We start from the raw sequence: 21,052 nt of genomic DNA, 5'->3' as shown, positions 1-21,052 counted from the left end.
AATGATAAGGCATCGAGGAACTCTTTGGTACACTTAACTCTTTTACTTCTTTCCCTGAGGGGGGAGGGGGAAGCTGAGCTTGGCTTTAATCAGAAGTATTGAACTTGAATGATTAGAGGAGGTAAATGAATAATTAACTGGCGGAAGAGGCATGGTTATGATAAGACCCTTGTTGATGGGAATATGTGAGGTTAATGATTGGGGTCAGTCTTGAGAGCAAATTAAAGAGCCTCCAGTCTCACAAAGCTAGCACTCTATACCGGCACGTGGGGGGTGAGTGTGGGTTGTGTGTCGAAGGGGTGAAAAAGGAGGAGGGGAACAGAAAGGGTGATATTTCTTTTAAGTCTTTACTATATTTAACTCTGGATTTTGAGAGGGAAAAAAAACCGGTTAAATTGCCGCTTTTGTTAGCTTGCACAAACTGCCTACCAGCGATGCTGTCACAGTAGCCGACACGTGTGTCATTCTCCATTATGGTTTCCGTGTTTGATCCAAGTCCGTCTAAAGGAAACAGCCAAACTAATCTTCTGCAACTTGTATTTTTTATTATTGCAACCAACTGGAAGACAATACATCACATAAACATCATTGCAGTTTTTCAGAAAATGGAAAACAAAATAAAACAACATTTATATATTTTTTGCCACGGTATTGGACAACGTTGATATTTACATGTAGTGATGAAATAGGTCTTGAAATCATTCTTTGGCAATATGATTGCACAATAAGGAGAGAATTGAACATTTACCGAAAAAGAAACCGACACCCGGGGTGCACTCTGCGTCACATCTCACAGATCAATAACAGTTTTGCATTTTGACATCTCTAACCTATGGCTTTCCAAAGAATTCAGCTCAGACAGTCACCAGAAAAAATAAAAATAAAAAAAATAATGGCAGTATTGTAGATCATTTTGTCAGAGAGAAACCAAAAACAGAAAATGAGCATAAAAACATCAACATAAAAAAATGGCAACTGGATTTTTTATTTTTTTTATTTTAATTTTTTAGAGCGTTTCATTGTATATGTTTGGCAGGAAACAAACACTTGTTTTAGGGGGCTTTTTCAGGCAGTGAAGTTTCCTTCTTTGCTTTAAAATGACCAAGGTATATATTATATGTGTTGCTCGGATTTTTACAGGACTCGTGGGTCAGGAGTTCATCTTCCCTGCATGTCATTGGGTGAGTCAGAGAAAAAAAAAGTAAAAAAAAAAAAAAAAAAAGAAAGGTGGTTGCTAAAGCAACACATTCTCCCCTCCACATGCCTCTTGCCAGCTGAACACGTTATTAGTCACCACAACAGTGGGTTGTTGCTGCGAATGCAGCGGAGTGCTTGACCCGGGCCGCGGGAGCACTCAGACAGATATCAGACGAGACACGGATGGCACACAACAAGAACACTGACAGTGTCTCCTTTTAGCCTTTTTATTTTTTTTTTTATATATGTCGGCATGGATACCATACAAAATGCATGCTACAGGTGGCAAAAGACTGTACCAGCGGATGGGACATGCATTTCTTTGCCTGCTTGGCTCGCTTGACAATCACTCAACGTCTACGGAGCTTAAAGAAAAAAAAAAAAAAATAATAATCTTGTCTGACTGCTGCTACAACCAAACCCAAAATGTTTTCTCCTACAAAGCTGCTTTTCTTTATATGCACTGCATCTCTGCAAGTGGAGGGGGGGTGGTGTTGGTGGGGGGGATTAATACTTTTATGCATTCCTGTTTCACCAAAAGCATGCCGAGTAATGGCAGTGCAGAATTCATATCACTTCTGATGCAAAAATGTCAAAGCTCGCTAACTGCCCTCGTGGACTTCAATCAAGTCAGTGTTTTCATGACATACACCTACAGCTGTGTAGAGTGGCCAAATCTATTTAAAAGAAAAGAAAGAAAATACCCGTCTGATCTCCAGATTGGGCACTTGAGATACATATGTATGCAAGCTTGACATCCACGATGGGAAGTAATTCGTTTAATCAAAGGTTTAACAATACTGTATGTAAAAATGTTTTTTTTTTTGTCATTTATGCCATCTCCTACATTCCTCTCTCTTTTCAATCCAACTCTTAAGTAGCCTATTTGGAGATATGAGGTTCTTTCAGGACAGCCCGTCTGATCCATACATTTACACTGAACAATGTCGATGGAAAATAAGGACACGTGTACATTTACACACAGGAGAAAGAAAAAAATAAAAATAAAAGAAGAAACAATACTGTTATAAATAAAGACAAGAAAACGTTCTGTCTAAACATGTCATAGACATGACAACAGAGGTACTGAGGGCAGGCAGGCAGGCACAATGTTAAAGGGTGTGTGTTCCTGGACACACAAACTCACACACGCACACACACACACACACGCACACACACACACACACACACACACTCTACACGTGTTCTGAAATAACACTGGGGTTAACACTGAACACCTAAAAATCACTGTACAGGCAGAAGAAGACGGAAGCCCACCCCTAAGAGGTGATTCAGCTGGCCTACATGTAGCCTGAACCCGAAGCCCAGAGGTGGCACCCTCGGGCCTCTCGTGGTAGAGTGATCTCCCACGCTCCTCCCTGAAGACGTGCCTTTGAAAACCCGCTCAGAAAAAAAAAAAAAAAAAAAAAAGAACCCAAAAGATTCAAAGAAAAAAACAAAAAAAATCCAATATAACCACGGGTATAACAATTGGCGGCAAAACTTTTTTTCTTTCCTCTAGGATCAATGTTTATATGAAAATAAGTCATGCTTCATGCTAAATACATCGTTTATCTTACATGATCTTTGAATAAAAAAGATTTGCTTTTTATCTTATTTACAAGCACCCATGCAATATAACTGAGAAAGTCCTGCAGGTCAAATTGCTTCAATTAAGAAAGGAAAAAAATAAAATATTTTCTAACCTTTTTACAGAGTTGTCCGCGCGGGACAAATTGCTTATATCTTTATGAGGGTAGAGTGAGGGTTCAAACAGACACAAACAGAAATCGTTAAAACCCACAGTTCATGTATATAGTTCTTTGACTTTGTCAAAATGAAGAGGAAGGTGTGGTAGCTACTGGCAGCTATGATATCTATACCAGGTGTCTACTGGACGTCTATGGACAGAAGTACTGGGGGAGTTTACATTATGCAACAACAACAACAAAATGAAGGAGATATTGCCTCAGACCCGGCACACTATCCATCTTTATGGTAATAAACATGACCATTTTTTTTTTTTGTGTTTTTTTTAAATTTTAAAATATCTATTCTTAAATACTATGAGTGCTCTTGAAATAAACCATGTCCTTACCCATGATGCTTCTATTATAAGTGGTGTTAAATAATCTTAAGTGCATGAATATATATCACATTGGGTTTTACAATTATTTCGACGCTTTAGGTCATTCTCCCTTAGCTCTTCTTCACTACTACGCCTTCTTGGTTTATTTTATTAATTTTTTTTGATATATATATATTTTTTTTTTGTCAGCTGTTGTGTCGGCTACATGAAGCAACCTGGTCGCTTTATCTTTGGCACAGTCTCACATTTGTGCTCGTGGATGGAGGAGAGAGGGATGCCAGCGCGCGGGCCCCGAGAGAGAGCGCCGCGCCTCGTCGCGTTAGGCCCTGCCGCCCCCCCCTTTTTTTTTTTTTTTTTTTTGCTGGCGTCGCTGCGAGATTGCTACAGATTCACATAGAAAACAAACAGGTACGACAAACAGCCATCGTCTGTGTTTATGCACTGTGCGCTCCTCGATGTGATTTTGGGGTCTTGTCGTGCTCAACTTGTCCAAATTGGTGACAAAAAACGTGCTTTCCTTTTATGGCTTTCATCCCCTTTTTTTTAAACAACAGAAACAACAAAGACACATGAGAAATACCCATTGATGTTAGTGTTGCTGAACATGTAGGAAAACATAGATTTTTGATATTGCCACAAATAAGTAGGATTCACCTAATGCCCTGCAGATAGATAGAGGGAGATGAGAAGTGTCCATTGAGACTAATGCTGTAGTAACGTTACCTGTTGACCTATTTGTGTACTGTATATGTGTCTGTGTGTTAACGTGTGTGTGCGGTGAGCTGTATACTGTCTGTGTGTGTGTGTGTGTGTGTGTGTTTTTTTTGCGTGACTATGTGCGTGTTCTATGTGTGTGTGTGTGTGTGTGTCTTAGTTTCTCAGGGCCTCTTTCTGCTCCTTCTGGCCCTTGGCGGTGCGGTTTGTGATGTTGTTGAGGCAGGCTCTGACCCCCGCCAGGTGGAGCAGCGACCCCGCCGCCTCCTTCATCTCCTCGTCGTCGCTCTCCGGCGGCTTCTCCACCGCCGCCGCGCGCCGCTTCTTCAGCGGCAGCGTGTCGCTGACGCCGCGCGCTCGGTTTTTGGTCCAGGGCAAACTGCTTCCCGCCAGGGTCCCCGCGCCCGGCCCCGCGCTGCGTCTCTGTCCGCGCGGGGGCTGCTGGGAAACGTAGGTAGCCGGGGCCGCGGCGAGGTGAGAATCCAGCGGGATCTCCCGGGGCTCGGGTTTGACGTCCGACTGGATCTCCACGGCGATGATGTCGTCGTCGTCGTCCACAGGGGAGGAAGGGGTGCCGACTTCGGAGGAGCACAGCCTGCTGGGGGATTTGGCCGTGCTGTAGGTGTGGTCGTCCTGGAGGTCCTCGCTGCAGAGCGGAGGAGAGTAGCGGGATGGGCTGTCCTGTCCCCGGCTTAGATAATCTCCCAGGGATGATCTGTATGAAGCAAGGACACACACAGAGAGGGAGGGAGAGAGAGAGAGAGAGTAGTGTTACTCCTGCTGTCCCGCTGCCAGCCAGGTGGCCTGCCTGTGTACGCTTCACTCCACTGAAGCTGCTCCAGTTTTGCTCTGCATTTGGCTGGAAAGCAAGATGAGTTCACCTGATAATCTATCACCCGAAAAAAAAGATGAACAAAAAAAAAAAAAAACAGCCCCCTCGGGCCTAATGTGCATATTTCTCTGGTCAGATTAAAACCCTTTATATCCCCCCCCCCCAAAAAAATGAAATATTTCTCTGGTCAGATTAAAACCCTTTATATCTTTCCCCCAAAAAAAATGAAATATTTCTCTGGTCAGATTAAAACCCTTTATATCTCCCCCAAAAAAAAAAATGAAATCAGCCTTTCCTTTTGGAAATGAGCAGACTCATTTTCAGATTGCCACCTATGCATTTCTCAAATGACAGTGCGTTCTGAGCAGCCCTCATGCTCCCTACGGTTGGGAAACTTGCTCAGCACATAAAGCCCCCTTGCAAGCTTTTAAAGTCAGAATGCCACAGAAGGCCAATTCTGCAGCGAAGCCATTTAACCACTGTACATTATACCGCAACACGTATTTCGCTCTTTCTAGTCAGAAGACACGCTTCTCCGCGAGGCATTAAAAGGACAAGGGGGCGGATTCTGACAACCGATACATCAAGAAGGAGCTTCGGCAGCATGGCCTGTCCCCCGGACATTTTCTCCCCCTCTCAGAATGAGAGAGTTAGCATATTAATATCTTATAAGGGAAAACATGCACTCCTTACAGTGATCAAATATTCACCGGATACCTTTAGTGAGACTTTGGTATGTTTAATTCATTATGCGGTGCAGGCCATCATACTCTTATGCTCCTATGATGGATGTGCATGTCCATGCATGCTCCGAATGTTGTGAATCATGAGGCGTCTCCCTCTAATAAACCTGTTTGTCTGTGTGTGTGTGTGTGTGTGTGAGACCGTTATATAAACACACCTGGATAAAATGTTCTGAGCAGCGGGGAGCGTGTGAATGCCTCTGACTTTTGGACACAATAAAGACGTAATTATGTAAACTGTGAGTGGAAAGTTTTGGTGCGAGCTCTGTTTTGAGCATGTTGTTTGAAGGCTAACGTATGTGTGTGCCTGTGGGCGTGTCTGTGTATGTCTGTGAGGGAATGTGTTTGCGCAGGGAAAGCCCCGACTGACACGAACTCTATGGTTAAAAGGCGACAGGAGCAAAGTTCACCCACCGTATGGCCGAGGTCCTGCTCCCCACTGGGCTAACAGGCAGGGGTCTGATCACAGGGAAGAGGGCCTGGCTCCGGATACGGGCGCCATTTTGGATCACACCACGAGGAACTACAAGAGAGAAAGAGAGAAAGAGAGAGAGAGAGAAGCAGACATGAGAACTTATGCACACAGACCCATTAGTCACATGCCACACACACAAATCAGTTTCGAAAGCAGGAAGGAAACACAGAGGAAGCTTCTCCAAAAACCGATTGGACCTCGATAAGACCCGCGGAGCCGCTCGATGAGCATTCACTGACCGTCTGAGGAGGCCAACAGGGCAATATTGATGAGCAAGGCAAGGTTAAATTGAGCGAGAAAGCGTCATAAATGAGTTAAGGCCGCTGCGAATTCAATTACCGCTGGTCTCGGCTAAATCCAGCCTGTCTGATGCTGCGGGATGAACAGTGGGCGGCTCCAAGTCAAAATGTGTGAGTAAAGACACATTTGTTTTGTATAAAACGTTTAATGCTCCAAATACGCAAAGCAAACCAGGTTTTAGAAATGATTCCACATCAGTCTTCTTTCAACTCTTAATGACTACGTTGGTTTCTAGATCCATTGTCAAACATACAAACATTTTATTATTTAAGTTTTTTTTTTTTTTTTCTGTAGTTTCCACGGTGTGAAGCGCACGGGGCAGGGTGCGTTTAGGGCGTGTACGAATCCACTTTCGCTAGTTTGACGGTGGGGGAAAAAGGGTCCGTGCGCCAGGCGCATTGGTTCAAAAGGCTTGTACTTAGTGTCTTCATTCATTCTGAGGTGTGTTTTGGGCGTAACATGCAATAAACCAATCAGAGTGTCATCTCCCATTCCCTTTAAAAGCCTGGCGCGTTTGCCCGTAGGAAGGAGAGAGTTTCAGGAGAAGAAACTGATCTGCTTGTGTGCGAAGTGAAAGCGCGCGAGCAGATCATATCATCATACTATTTCACATTGTAACATTTTTATTTTTTTATCTTTTTCATTTTTGTGTGCTGCTGCGCGGCGGCCCTGCGTGTGTAACAAGCATAGTGTGCTCGCGCATTTGACTAATAACAACGAAATGCTGCGTTATTGACTTTAGACCGGGTTTTTGTTGGTCAATGGCGCGATCACTTCCCGCTGCCTCAAGATAGCAATACGTCAAGAATGCACCTGAACACACCTCCCTGTAAGACCAGCACGCCCATGGGCGCACAGATGGGCGCAGGTGCATTTGCAATTGGAAATTGACAACTGCGTCGGTCTTCAACTAGCAAAGACACTTGCGCCAGGCTTTGCGCTGCGCCGGATGCAATATAGGGATATTATAGTTTAATAACATTGAGAAAGGGAAGTTTGGGGTCCCCTGCTGGAGCTGCTGTCCCCGCGAACCGGCCCTGGATAAGCGGACGAAGACGGATTAATGGAACATTGAGATGCCAGTGAATTTTGTAAATATTTACTCAAGAAAATTGACTTGGGCAGTGGTGGCCTAAAGGTCAGAGAAGCGAGTTTGTGACCGGGAGGTCGTTGGTTCAATCCCCAGACCGACAGGATAAATCTGGGTGGGGAAGAGAAAGAGCAGCGCTTGGCCCTCCCTCATTACCACCACTGAGGTTCCCTTGAGTAAGGCCCTTAACCCCTTCAAAAAAATGTAGTTATTAAAATTGTTGCCGGCTATTCATTTTCTGTCAAATAATTGTTGTTAGCCCTACCTAGATACATCATTTCCTTTTACCTCTACCAGTGACCTTTGACGTCAAGGTAAATTAGAGATGAATTAGAAATACATCTGTATTAATCAGTCCTACAGTTCGATGTGAAAGTAAAAGAAACGCTTAAACGTGCAGTATACTCGCCATTCCCGACCTGTCGCGCGACAGTGTGACGCCATGGGAGCGCCGTGACTATTTATACTTGTGCGCGGTGGTCGCGACACTAGTTGCAGTCTTCTCCTGAACAGAGGTGTCGCAACTGAGGAAAGAAAAAGAAAAAGGGTAAACAATGGCAGAACTGGCAGCAGCAGCATTGACGTCAATGTCAACAGTGGCTAAGATGATATTGGAGTCAATGGATGAGGAAGAACAGCTGCTTTTGAGCCTGCTTGCGAAAAAAGAAAGAAAAAGAAGGTGGAATGCTCGTCCTTTGAGTAACGCCAGACATAAATACGGTGAGTTCAATATCCTCGTGAAACAAATGAGGATGATCGACAAAGAGAAGCACTTTGAATACTTCAGAACGTCTGCACAACGATTCGGTGATCTACTTCGTCGGATCAAGCCTTTCATTCACCATAAAAGAGCTCATCTTAACCCAGCAAGTTTACAAGAGAGAACTCGTCCACGCTTCCTGTTTTCCGCTTTGTCGGAGGACGCTGAAAAAAAAAGAGTGGTCGCGCACTTTACATCCTGGCGCGCCAGCGAGATCTACGTCATCTTGACGCCACATTGTCGCGCGACAGGTCGGGAACGGCGACTGTAAAAAAAGCCTTTTTGTGTGGATACACAGATTTGGGAAAGAGTGCAGAAAAGCTGCTCAAGTATTTAAAGTTCCCAGGATCACACAGTGGGCTCCGTCATTAAGTAGAAGAGGTTTGGAACTACCAAGACTCTTTCAGGAATTGTCCATCTGGTCAACAGTAACCAGGCAGAAAAAGCCCTGGAGAGGAGAAAGCAGGAGAAAGTGGCCCGACAGCCATGCTAACTAACTGTCAAGGAAACTGGAGAATCTACCAGAAGGACAACTCTACAGCAATCTATCTACGTGCCATTTAACAGGCATATGGCAACCCACCTGGAGTTTACCAAATAGTGCTTCCTCTCATCTAATGAGACAGAAATTGAATTCACATTTCAACTGGCAAAAACCAGGTGCCGCCTATCATCTGGTGTCACTGCAATTATACGAACAGAGCCAAATACAGACAGGTCCTCGAAGAAAAACGCCACAGAATGGGGCAAACATTCACCTTTCAGCAAAAAAAACCCCACCCTGAAGCACACGTCAGGATAATGGACCGGGCATGGAACAAATCCCCGAATGTCCTCAAGTGGCCCACCCAAAGCCTGGACTTAAAGACATTTGAAAATCTGTGGGGAGACCTGAAGATCGTGGTTTACTAACGCTCCTAATCCAATCTGACAGCTGGTAGACTTAAAGCCGTAGTCGCTGTCGATGCATCTTCTGCATACCGTGGTGACATTTCAGTATTTAATTTTTAATACATCTGCAATGCATCTAAGGAATAGATAGACTTATTCGCTTCGACAGGCGGATCAATACCGTTCTCATGTGTGCACGAGAAGTATGCCTCTAAAACAGGGGTCACCAACCTTTTTGAAACTGAGAGCTAGTTCATGGGTATTGAGTCATGAACGAAGGGCTACCAGTTTGATACACTCTTCTAAAATAACAAATGTGCTCATTTTTCCTTTAGTTATATATGATTATTAAAGAAGACACTGATCATGTTAATGATTTCTCACAATAATTATCAACAATGACTTAACAAGGTGGGAAACAGATAATATCAATATTAAATTTTAATTTTTAGAACAGGCCTGAGGGCTACTCATGTGGTCCTTGGGGCTACCTGGTGCCCGCGGGCACCGTGTTGGTGACCCCTGCTCTAAAACTAGTAGCTGGTTAGCTTAGCTTAGCATAAAGACTGAAAAAGGCTTGTCATTTCTAGACTTCTGTTTTTGGGTGTTAATTAGCGAGCTCTTGAGAGGCTGGGATGCGGAATTACGCGCTATTGACTTTAGACCAGGTTTTTGTTGATCACTTCTCGCTGCCTCAAGATAGCAATACGCCAAGAATGCACCTGAACACACCTCCCTGTAAGACCAGCACGCCCGCGGGCGCACAGATGGGCGCAGGTGCATTTGCTATTTAAACGACATGGGACGCTGGACGGGAAACTGACAACTGTGTCGGTCTTAAACTAGCAAAAACACTTGCGTCAGGCTTTGCGCCGCGCGCAAGATAGGTCCCTAAATCTATATCTTTATGGTCTGTGTAGCAGAGGAGAAGAGAGGAGAAGCAAAGCAGAGTGTATGTGTACATCTGAGCCAAAAGCTCTCATTACTCAGGGCTGGCTGCTCACCACAGCCATCCCAGTTCACTAAAACAGCTGTCATTTTCATCTCTAGGGTCAGTTTGCATTTTGCAAACGATGACCTGCTGTTTGCTTTGTCTGCCGCAGAAGCATTAGTTAAGGTGCAAAATCCCCAAAAAAACGCGTTACCACGCCATTAATAGTGATTACGTTTTCGGCTCCTAACGATCACGTTAGCAGAGTAATCGAGAAGAACGATTACGTTTTGCAAGTAAATTTTGTCTTGTGTTCTGAATGACAATAAAAAGTTCAAACGGGAAAAGCATGAAGGGAAACTTCACGGTTCAAGGTGTTTTCGCTGTTGATTTGTTTCACTCTTTCCTAAATTCAGTAATTCGACGTCTTCCCAAAAGTCAATGACTAATTTCAATGTTGTCCAAACTAATCGTGATTATGATTTTTTTTCCCATGATCGAGCAGCCCTAGCATTAATATACTGTAGCAAAAGCTTTCTATTTTTTCTTCGGTTTACAGTATGATTGATGTTATGAGGAGAAATGTAACCACTGGCTCATTAAAACATACAAGTTGTCATGGCGAGGCACCCACCCAAGAAAACCATACCAACAACGTAGATTTGGTTCACGTCGTAACACACGCTTGGGTTCCTGTTTGTCGTTTGTCAACGTTGGTGTGTTTCTGTAGCCTTTCCCTGGCCGCCTGTGTCCACAGTAATCTTATTGACTCCAGTCAGTGTGGCTCTGCCCCTGATATCTGCAGCTCTGCTCTCCATAACCTTATAAGTAGGTCCCTGCACAGAGTCTCTTTTGTAATCTTGATCACTCGCTGCATGGCTCTGTGTGTGTGTGTGTGTGTGTGTGTGTGTGTGTTTGTGTGTGTGTGTGCGTGCGCGTGTGGGCAGTGCATTAGGTCTCCCCGGGTTGATGTGCACACGCCCCTCCTTCCCCACCCCTCGCTCCAGTCAGGCTTTGGGTTGCCATAGCAACGGCTCCCCTTCCACATGCCACAGAGTGGTAGATCATGCATCAGCAGAGAAAGTGATAGAGAGAAGCAGAGAGAGAGAGAGAGAAAAAGGGGGAAGGAAATACCAAGCTCTGTTTGACATGGCCTCTCATAGCTCAACGACACACTCCTGACCACCACTGTTTACCCTAGACACACAGACACAGAGACGCACACACACACACACACACACACACACACACACACACACACACCTTCCAACACAAGCACACACAACTCTCCTCTTATGTGCGTGTTCTGTCTCCCCACCTCCTTGCTTTGCCGTTTGAATATCTCAGAAAAACCTTTCTCTTTGTCTTTCTAATTCCATCCTCTCCTGTTGATTTCTTTCCCTCTCTATCGATCTCGCTCTCATTCTATAGATAGTGGTGACTCGTGTCGTTGACTGAGCGTGCATGCCGTCCCTGCAGGTCAAACACCTGGGACATTATGCTAAGGAGGTGAGGTGACAAACTAAGTGGGGAAAAGAGCAGGCAGCTCTCTCTAAGCCCGTCCTTGCTCACTGAGATTGGGCAATAGATTTTACAAGCTCAAAGCAATACAAAAAAACAACAACAACAACACTGGGCTTGGTAGCGAAAAGCAGGACACGCTGAGGAAAAGAAAAATGTAAATACAGAAGGGAAGATGTGTCGGCCTGCATCTCTGCTTTTTTTGTTTCGTTTTGTTTTTTCCTGGAGAGAAAATATCCTCCAGTCTGTCTTTTTTCCCCATGTCTGGTCAGCTGCTCTGCCTTCCTGTCTGCTTCCTACGTCTTCGCCTGCCGCCCATCTCCCTGGCTGCCTGTTTTCCAGGGCATGCGAAGCCCTCAGCCTCCCTCCCTTCTCCGCTCTCATGTGCCGTATACGCACTCAGCCTCCTCTCTCCTGCTAAATGAGGTCCACATGGCCCTGCAGGCTGCAGTCTCTACACACACAAACACAAACACACGCACGCACGCACACACACACACACGGTCCAAAGGTTCAGAGGTCACTCCCAGCAGACCTCGAGAACACAACTGTTTGAAAGTGGCCTCTTGCTCACCACCTGTCTGCCTGCCGGCCTGGCTGCTGTGTGTTAAATCAGAGTACAGTCTGAGGGCAGGATGCATACTAATGCTGGCTGTCTGTCTGTCTGCCTGCCTGCCTGTCTGTCTGTCTGTCTGCTGTCTGTCTGTCTGACAGACCGTCCGCAGTCCGACCGACCGACGGTCTGTCTGTCTGACTGTCTGATTGCTGGTGGGCTGGCAGATTAACTGGATGGCTGACCGGCTTGTCTATCTGACGCTCCAGCTGTGTGTCTAAGGGGCTGGCTGACTGACCTGCGCTCCGACTTACGGGGAGGAGAGAAAATAAAAGCAACACTTAATTACGGTAACTTAATACGCCTTAATAAGCCTGGCTACAAACATGGGTCATAAAAGGTCATAAACACCTCTGCTCCTACATCCTTGCAGGTACATTCAACTTTTAACTGTTCTTTTCGATTGGTGAAGTTTTTCTAATTTTTGCAACATTTTCTATTCCCCAAACGTTAACATTTTTTTTTTCATATTGCTTTGAAAACTTAACAGGGGCAGTTTACTCGTCATGAGGACTTCTACTCAGCCAGGGAAAACAGTTGTACAATCTTCTACTGCTCTGACAGGAGCTTAGTCAAATCTGAAAGAATAAGGTGACGTTGTGCTGAAGTTACTATAGAATTTAAGTTATTTTAAATGAAGTGTGTTTCCATTTTTTTTGTCCTCCAACTGTTACAGTGTTTACTCAGATGTTTTACTTAAATAAAAGTAGCGATATCATAATGGGAAACGTACTCCATTGCAAATAAAGGTCTTGAATTTAAAATGAAGTTGTTAGGTACAGTCTCAAAAGGTAACTAAGTACATTTACTCAAGCCCTGTACTTAAATACAGATAGAAGGTACAATGTACTTATTTCCACATTACTCTCTATTTCACTACAGTTGGAAACATTGCAGTTTTTTTTTTAAAATCTTTTAAGTACATTTAGTTGATTACACAACACATTTTGAATGTAATGGAGTATATTTATACTGTGGCATCGCTACTTGTACATTAGTAAAGAATTTGAATACTTCTTCCACCACTGCTTAAGTAAAAATACACAAGTATTATCAGCAAAATGTAAGGATCAAAAGAAAAAGTACTCAATATGTAGCAGAATGGTCCCTGTTATCATATTTTATTAAACTGGATTATTATTACTAATGCATTAACATGAAGGCAGCATTTTAATATTGTAGCTGGTTGACGTGCAGCTTAATAATAAATACTATATACTAAAACTAATACCGCAATACAAATACCTAATACATATTTTACTATTTTTGATTTGACTTTTTGTAGAACAATGCATCATATTTGATACATTCCTTATAGGTTCAAGTGATTTCAGGTCTGAAGCTGCACAGTTACTGTAACTGACAAATATAAAGTACAATATTACCCCGTGAGATGCATTAGGAGATGAAATAAAATACTTGAGTAAAGTACAAGTACCTCAAAATTGTTCTTGCGTAAATGTACTTTCCAGCTTCAATTCAATTCAGCTTTTACTATAACCTCGAAATTAAATTTTCAGAAAGAGCTACTGCTCTCTAGCCGTCTGTAGGTGCAATAGAAAAGAAAAAGGAAACTTTAATCGGAAGAAAATCTGAGTGGAATATTCCGACTTTACTGTTCTGGTAGAGCTGAAGTGTAATCATTTGTAAACAGACGTAAAGCCAACACACGTTAGGACCTTCAAACGTGGTTGTGATGTGCGGATATGCTGCAATTAAACATTTAACAGCTGGTCAATGTTTCTATTACCTTGGAAACAGCCCTCCTTTGCTGATGACAGGATAATAAAAGCCTCAGAACAGGTTTCTAAATTAATACAACTGAAATAGGGTTCCTTCTTTAATGATAGCAGGTGACCAACGTACTTAAATAAAATTGGAACACTTAGAGCAGATCCTCTATAATTTAGAGCGACTGAATGATGATCTTTGGGGTGATGGGGGTTGGGTTAAGGACACGGCTGCCGGGACCACAGGCGGAGGCAGATTTCAGCCCACCTCAGCTCTGAGCGGAGCAGCTCTGGAAATGGGAGATGGAAGTAATAATGGAGGGCACTAACAGTCCCAAACTCACTCTCTCTGGCAGACCCCCCCTTCTTTTTCCTTGTCTTTGCCTCTGGCTGTCTGTCACAACTTTCTTTCTCCCCACTGCCTCCGAATGTCACACCCGACCATTCTGCACCCTCTCTCCTTTCACAAACACATTACACATTTAAAAAGTTTCCTTTTCCTGTCTCTCCCGTCGCAAGTGCACTCTTGAGTCGGCCTTTCCTGGCTGTCTCCCTCTCCGCCTGTCTATCTATCTATCTATCTATCTATCTATCTATCTGACCAGCCGCTTAGACACATCACTCTCCCATTGTGTGCGTCTAGAGGGAGTCCAGGTTTTCAGACACTCTCTCCAACCTCGGCTCCTTGACCATTACTTCTCCATTATCAGCGGCGATGGAGGGCACGCCGCAGACGCTTAATGTATCCATTTCCCCCTCCATTTAGGACTCGGCAGCCCAGCGAGCTCCCGGAGTGCTCCCTGATTGGGATTGAATGTCCATTTAAACTGCCGTCCAGCCACAAGGGAGGTTTGGGGGTGGAGGGTGGGGGGTGGGGGGGAGGGGGAAGAGGAGGAGAGGAGAGGAATAATGGGAAATGGAGGGAAAAAGGTGTATAGGCGTAAAAGAGGGAGTGAATGAGGAAAGGAGGTAAGGGGATTGCTCCCCAGCCTCTGATTTGAAGCTGCGATTTATTCTCTCTTCTCTTTCTTGCTTTCTTTCCCTCCCTCACTTGCCGTGTCTCTATCACTTCTTTTTTTTGTCGTTGTTGCTGAAACTTTCAAATACGCCTCCGTAGAAAAAGCTTTCCTCCTCTGGTGCCGAGCCAAGTGTCAGAACTCAGCACTCGGTATTCTCAAGGTGCGCTTCTAAAAAGAGGGATTTGGAATTGAGATGATTGGAGTTGGCATATCCGTAGAGAGTGGAGGGAGGGAGGGAGGAGAGAGGAAGAGGGTGAGACAGAGAGAAAGAAAGAAAGAAAGAAGGAAAGAGGCAGTAGATCACACATATACAGTACAAGACTTGCAATAGGTAAAACGGTACCTTGTAGGAGAACTCCTCCATTCTTTCTGAAGAGGGGACTCCCCGACCACAATGGAGGACTAGAAAGGACAGAAGAAGAAGGGATGGGGGGGGGAGAAAGAGAAAACTGGTCAACCATTTGATCATGTTGCAGCAGCCAACCAGCCTAGCAGGCTTCATCACGAGGCAGATAGCAAGGCAGGAATTTGAGCCCATAAGCCAGCGCTTCTGATTATAGTGATTAGATTCCCGGGTGTCCCACTGTTGCCATTATTCCCTGTGATTACCTCGGAGAATTACAGCCTCGCCGCTGTAGTCCATGGGGGTAATTTCTCATGACAAACCCCCACCGCCCGCCACTAGTCCATTTACACACATTCAACCAGAGGAAAAAAGAAAAACCCTAATCAACGCATCCACATTTAACACGCTCATGTCACACAGGCATGTTTAAGACAGACGTGCGTAAAGTGTGACACATTTAAACACACACCTACACTCATGCTGCAAAGACACATACACACACACACACACACACACACACACACACACACACAAGGAGGTACACACAAAGCCGGGGACTCAGTTTAGGTGATCATTGCACCACTAATGAGGGAGGTAATGACGGCATTTCTCACATAGACCGGAGACATCTTCACTTATGCACACACAGGAAGACAACAGACAAGAGTTCTGCTGGTGAATCCATAATTTTAAGACAGAAGGAGAAAGATGGAGGGATGGGGGGGAGGAGGGGGGAGAGAAAAGAAGATGAGAGAGAGTGGCTGTAAGAGCTTTTTCCAGGTTGAGTGGTCTTTAGCTCCCCGTTAGACAACACGTCTGCCTGCTCCTTTCTCTTTCTCTCTGTAGCTAGACAGGCTGTCCTCATACACAGTCGGTGTGTGTCTGACAATGTGGCTCTTGGTCATGTGTACACACACAAACACACAAAAACACGCACACACAACAGACAAACGGGACAGAAAACACCTGGGGATGCTGTGAACTCTGAAAAAGCAATCCACTCGTTTCCACTCATCAGGAGAGTTTCCTTTGTAATATGAGTCCTGTTTTATGTTCTGCTAAGCTGCTGAATGAGAGGATTTGGACGTCTGCACTTGTGATGTGGCTCTCACCTCACCAGATGCAGGGGAAAGATGGACTCACACACACACACACACACACACACACACACACACACACACACACACACGCAGCTGCATGCACCACACACACTTACTGTACATGCACATGCACACACAGCAAAACGAAAAAGCAAAAGCAGCGAACGCAAATTTCAGCCCTGAGCCACCTGCTGTTGCCATGGAGAGTTGCCACATTGCGTTGCCACGGCGATAACATATTTTTCCTGCGCTAACAGCCTGTCTGTTTTCCCTACCACCCCACCCCCCGCCCATCTCATTCTCCCCCCCCCTCTCTCTCCCCTACTCTCTCTCTCTCTCTCTCAACAAATGGCTTCACAGTGCGACAGCACCTGCCTGCCTGCCTTATACTACATGTGTTGCCATGGCGGCATTCCCGTTGCCAAGGCAACCCTGTGCATTTAATGTGGTGGGAGAAGCGCTAAACTCGTGGCAGACGCCCGTTCTGCAACACCCCCCACCTCCCTCCATTCCAACATCTGCCCCCATCCTTTTTCTACCAGGGAGGGGAGAGGTAGGGTGGGAGAGAAAGAATGAGAGGGAGAGATGGAGAGAGAGAGGGGGGGGGGAAAGAACTCCTCTGCAACCCCCTTGAGACACCCTTTCCTCCTTCCATCCATTCCATCCTCCCCTCCTCCTCCTCTCATCCAGATGATGATGGGGTGTGAAGGAATGCACCATGGAGCTGACCTCCTACCCAGCATGCTCTCTCTCTCTCTCTCTCTCTCTCTCTCTCTCTTCCACACACACAAACCCACCCTTATATATGTAAGACAACTCCACATCCACCCATTTGGAAATGCATCAATAGGATACATACATTCACCCCCCTCCACCCCCCACTCTGCAAATACACAGGCAGGTCCATTCACACACGTGGACACACACGCACGCTGAAGCTAACTGCAGGTGGGGGTTGCTGGAGCAGTGTGAGTTATTATGGTCCATGAAAAACCAAAGAGGTGTGAGCGACAAAGAGTAGAGGACAAAGAAGCATCACGGCTCTCCCTCTCTTCCCTCCCTCTCTTCTCAGCTAGTCCTTCTTTTCTCTCTCTCTCTCTCTCTCTCTCTCTCTCTCTCTATATATATATATATACAGTATATTTTCTCATTCTCTTCATTCATCTTCCACTCCTTGAGTTGTGTAGAACTGCTTGAGACAGTCCTTGACCTTAACATAATAGACACGCTGTGCAACCATTCATCGTCATTACACTTCATAACATAATATTCTTGAGAGTGAGTGCTCTTGAACGAGATATTGTGTTATATTGATTGGACCCACTGGATATTAAGATATGTATAAAGGAACACTCCATATTCTAACATAGTTTGTATCTTAGTACATTCATTTTCATATTTTTCTGACTACATTTTTTCCCTTATGCCCCTTCTAATCCTAAGACTCACTAAAACTATCTCTAACTTGCAATAACCTTAACCTAAACGTTCTATGTGACTTCTTTATATATGTGTATATATGTGTATGTAAAATGTGTGTAAATCTTAAACGGTGTTGTGGTTAACAGAGCATTTATGTTAACTGAGTTGCTTGTTCTCACAAGTTTTCATTGTTAATGACTAGAAATTTTAACAAAAAAAAACTTTGACAAAGCAATCCCAACTCAAGGTCCCCTTTCCTAGCTTCCTTTTTTCCAGGGCTTTCAGCTGTATCCCATGGTCTTCATCAGCGGATGGAGTCTTCTTGTGTTTTGCAAAGTGTTTTAAAAGAAATGAAATGTGCATGTCGACAGATCCATAACAACTGTGAACTGTGATGAAGTGGTACAGTTGAAAGCTCAGGATTTGCTTTTGGTGTTAAATGACTGGTGACGAGGTCAGGAAGGAACTTTCGTGCCACTCCTCATGCGCATTGTGATCCACTGTGATCTGCAAGCTTCAAGGCAATACACGTTTGTTTATTGTCTGTCATACACAAAGTGTAACAGACTGCAGTTGCAAATTCTGTCCTTCTGGCCACAGTGGGCCTACTGTGCCAAGTTACTAACATAGAACTTTAAAGGGTGATATTAACTGCCACAATGATTTCAACTTAAATTGACCACTTTAAAATAGCTTTAAAGTTAGAAAAAAACTGCAAATTCATACTGCTTACATCCAGTGAAATATTTAAAAGCTCTAAAAACCCACGACAGGTGGCTCACCTGGTTGAGCGTGCGCCCTATGTGCAGAGGCTCAGTCCTTGCAGCAGCGGGTTCGACTCCGACCTGCGGCCCTTTGCTTCATGTCATTCCCCCTCTATCTCCCATTTCAAGTCTTCATCTGTCCTATCAATTAAAGGCCTAAAATGTCCTAAAAATAATCTAGATAGTATTATGTGAAATACTGTTAACCTAAAATAAATGTTTTTTATTATTGCGCCATTACAAAAAATGGAATTATTACAGATTTCTCGTGCATAATCATTTACACATTTTAATAATTCAGCCTGACGTGCTTAATATCTTTGGAAAGTGTGGGATTATAGACCAGCAGCACTGTGTTGCTGGAGAGTTTAAAGGACCCTACAAGTGGTGTTCATGTTTTAGCCCATTAGCAACAAATTGTGCGTATACTGTACATGCTGTGCGCATGCATTACGTTGCTGCTGGCCAATTTCGACAGCACACCATAAATTCTTAGATTGATTTCCGTTTGACTTTTCCAGGCAGCCGCTGGTTTCCAGTAATTTAAGGATGATATAAAAAAAAAAAAAAAAAAAAAGTCAGCTCACAGAGACTTGTAATTTAATCATAGGGAACACACAGTATAGGTTTTGTCAAAGTTGTAGTAAACTGTTTTCAATAAACTGACCTGCAGTGGGACCTTTGTCAGAGAAAAAAAAAAATCTTTTAGGCAATTAATGGAGAATGTAATTGTGAGATTAATTAAGTACGAAAATAATTTGTTGAAAACCATTGTTAGTTGCAGCCCTAATGGAGACCAATGGCTGGCGCGCGCGCGCACACACACACACACACACACACACACACACACACACACACACACACACACACACACACACACACACACAGCATGCTCTTCAGGTGCAACATCACAAGGGAGCCTCTAACCAAGAAATGGACTCTCCTCACTCCTCACTTACTCGCTCATTTCCCACTGTGTGTCACAATGCAAATGACCAACCTCCCGTCTATCTCCCCCCCTCCCCCATACTCAAACCTCTCCCCCCCGCCCCCTCCTCCCCCCCATACTCCAACCTCTCCTCACTACACCCCACCTCCCCTTCCTCCTCATGTTCCGAATCTGGCCTCCAATTTGTTCCACTTCCCCATACCTCATTGTTCAAAATGACACTTTTACAGTTTATGGTGAACCAATTATTCTGTCTTACACAGTCCGCTGGCTCTGCAAGCCAACCTGCCCGGATCAACTGGGGAGCGGGGGGTGGGGCGTGGTGGTGGTGGTGGGGTATGCGGAGGGAGAGGGAGAGAGAGAGAGAGAGAGAGAGAGAGACAGACAGAGAGGGAGAAAGAGAGCAAGACGAGTAATAGTACCTCTTGCTGACATATCCATAGGGATGGTCAGAAGAGCCTGAAAGCCTGAGGAGGGAGGGCAGACGAGAGGTCAGGAGAGGAGAGGAGAGGAGAGGGAATGTGGAGAAAACAACACAGGTGGATGCTGTGGAGAGGTGTGGGTATGGGGGGGGAAGAATGAAGTGAATGTAGACAAAGGAGGATTTAATTGAATGATAAAGTGGTGAGGAGAGAGTAAAAAGGGTGGAGAGAGAGAGAGAGAGAGAAAGAGAGAGAGAGAGAGGGAATAAATCACAGCGGGGATAAATAAAGAAGACGGAGTACTGGGTGCCCCACCAGTTGTAATGCATGCCTGAGGATGAGCGGGAGGGTGTGTGGGACATTAAAAGAAGAGAAAAGAGAGTGAGAGGAGCGGAACGGAGGAGTGTTAAGGGCCGGAGGAAAGGCAAAACAGGGGGATGGACAGGATGTGCTAGGGAGAAGGCGAGGGAGTGAACAAGCGAACACGCGGAGAGAGAGAGAGAAAAAAAGGCACTTTCACCTGTGATGTGCCTGAGGGGGAAGGAGATATGAGGAGGGATGGAAGTGTTGCTGCATGAAAACAGCGTGCAAAAAGATTTAAGGAAAGGATGGGGCGGGTCATCTATATAATGCCTGGGGCCAGGTGGGAGAGAGAGAGAGAGACCGAGAGAGAGAGAGAGAGAGAGAGAGAGAGAGAGAGAGAGAGAGAGAGAGAGAGGGGTGGACGAGTGTATATGTTTTATCTTATATGTGCCTTGGGGCTGTAACTAGCGATTATTTTTTTTAATTATCGATCTATGTATCCATTCTTTTTTCAAGTAATGGTTTAGTCTTCAAAGCAAATCAATCCGAAAATAGTGATGAAAAGTTTCATGTTAAAAACCCAAAGATATTTCATTTGCAATGATATGTAGGACTGGATTTTGGCAACGATTTCTCCATGGGATTAAATTCCGATTGAGGAAGTCCCATCTTGAAAGGAATTGATTGGATTCTCGAGGATTCATTTAGATTAGATAAATACAGTAGGACATTTCGCAGAATTTATTCTCGGAACACAAATTCAATAAATTCCACAAGTGAACAACACTATAACGTTGTGGAGCAAATTGAGCCACCAAGTATACCCAAGTATCCCATACCA

At 44.6% G+C, this 21,052-nt stretch overlaps 1 protein-coding gene across 3 annotated transcripts in view; it reads right to left on the bottom strand.

The window, feature by feature from the left end:
- Window positions 1-523: 523 nt before the first annotated feature.
- The window catches only part of ches1 (checkpoint suppressor 1), a 109,702-nt gene continuing 89,173 nt past the window's right edge, over window positions 524-21,052 (bottom strand). For all 3 annotated transcript variants that reach the window (XM_028604601.1, XM_028604602.1, XM_028604600.1), the window contains 3 exons: window positions 15,249-15,307; window positions 5,990-6,098; window positions 524-4,715 (listed from right to left, as the gene is read on the bottom strand). In XM_028604601.1, the coding sequence (XP_028460402.1) occupies window positions 4,157-4,715; window positions 5,990-6,098; window positions 15,249-15,307 (727 nt within the window). In that variant the 3' untranslated portion in view covers window positions 524-4,156. The remainder of the gene's footprint in view (window positions 4,716-5,989; window positions 6,099-15,248; window positions 15,308-21,052) is intronic.

Source organism: Perca flavescens, chromosome 18 (genome assembly GCF_004354835.1).
Source record: "Perca flavescens isolate YP-PL-M2 chromosome 18, PFLA_1.0, whole genome shotgun sequence".
Classification (NCBI taxonomy): Eukaryota; Metazoa; Chordata; class Actinopteri; order Perciformes; family Percidae; genus Perca; species Perca flavescens.
The sequence above is the reverse complement of the archived record's forward strand: the minus strand, read 5'-3'. Positions and strand labels throughout refer to the sequence as shown.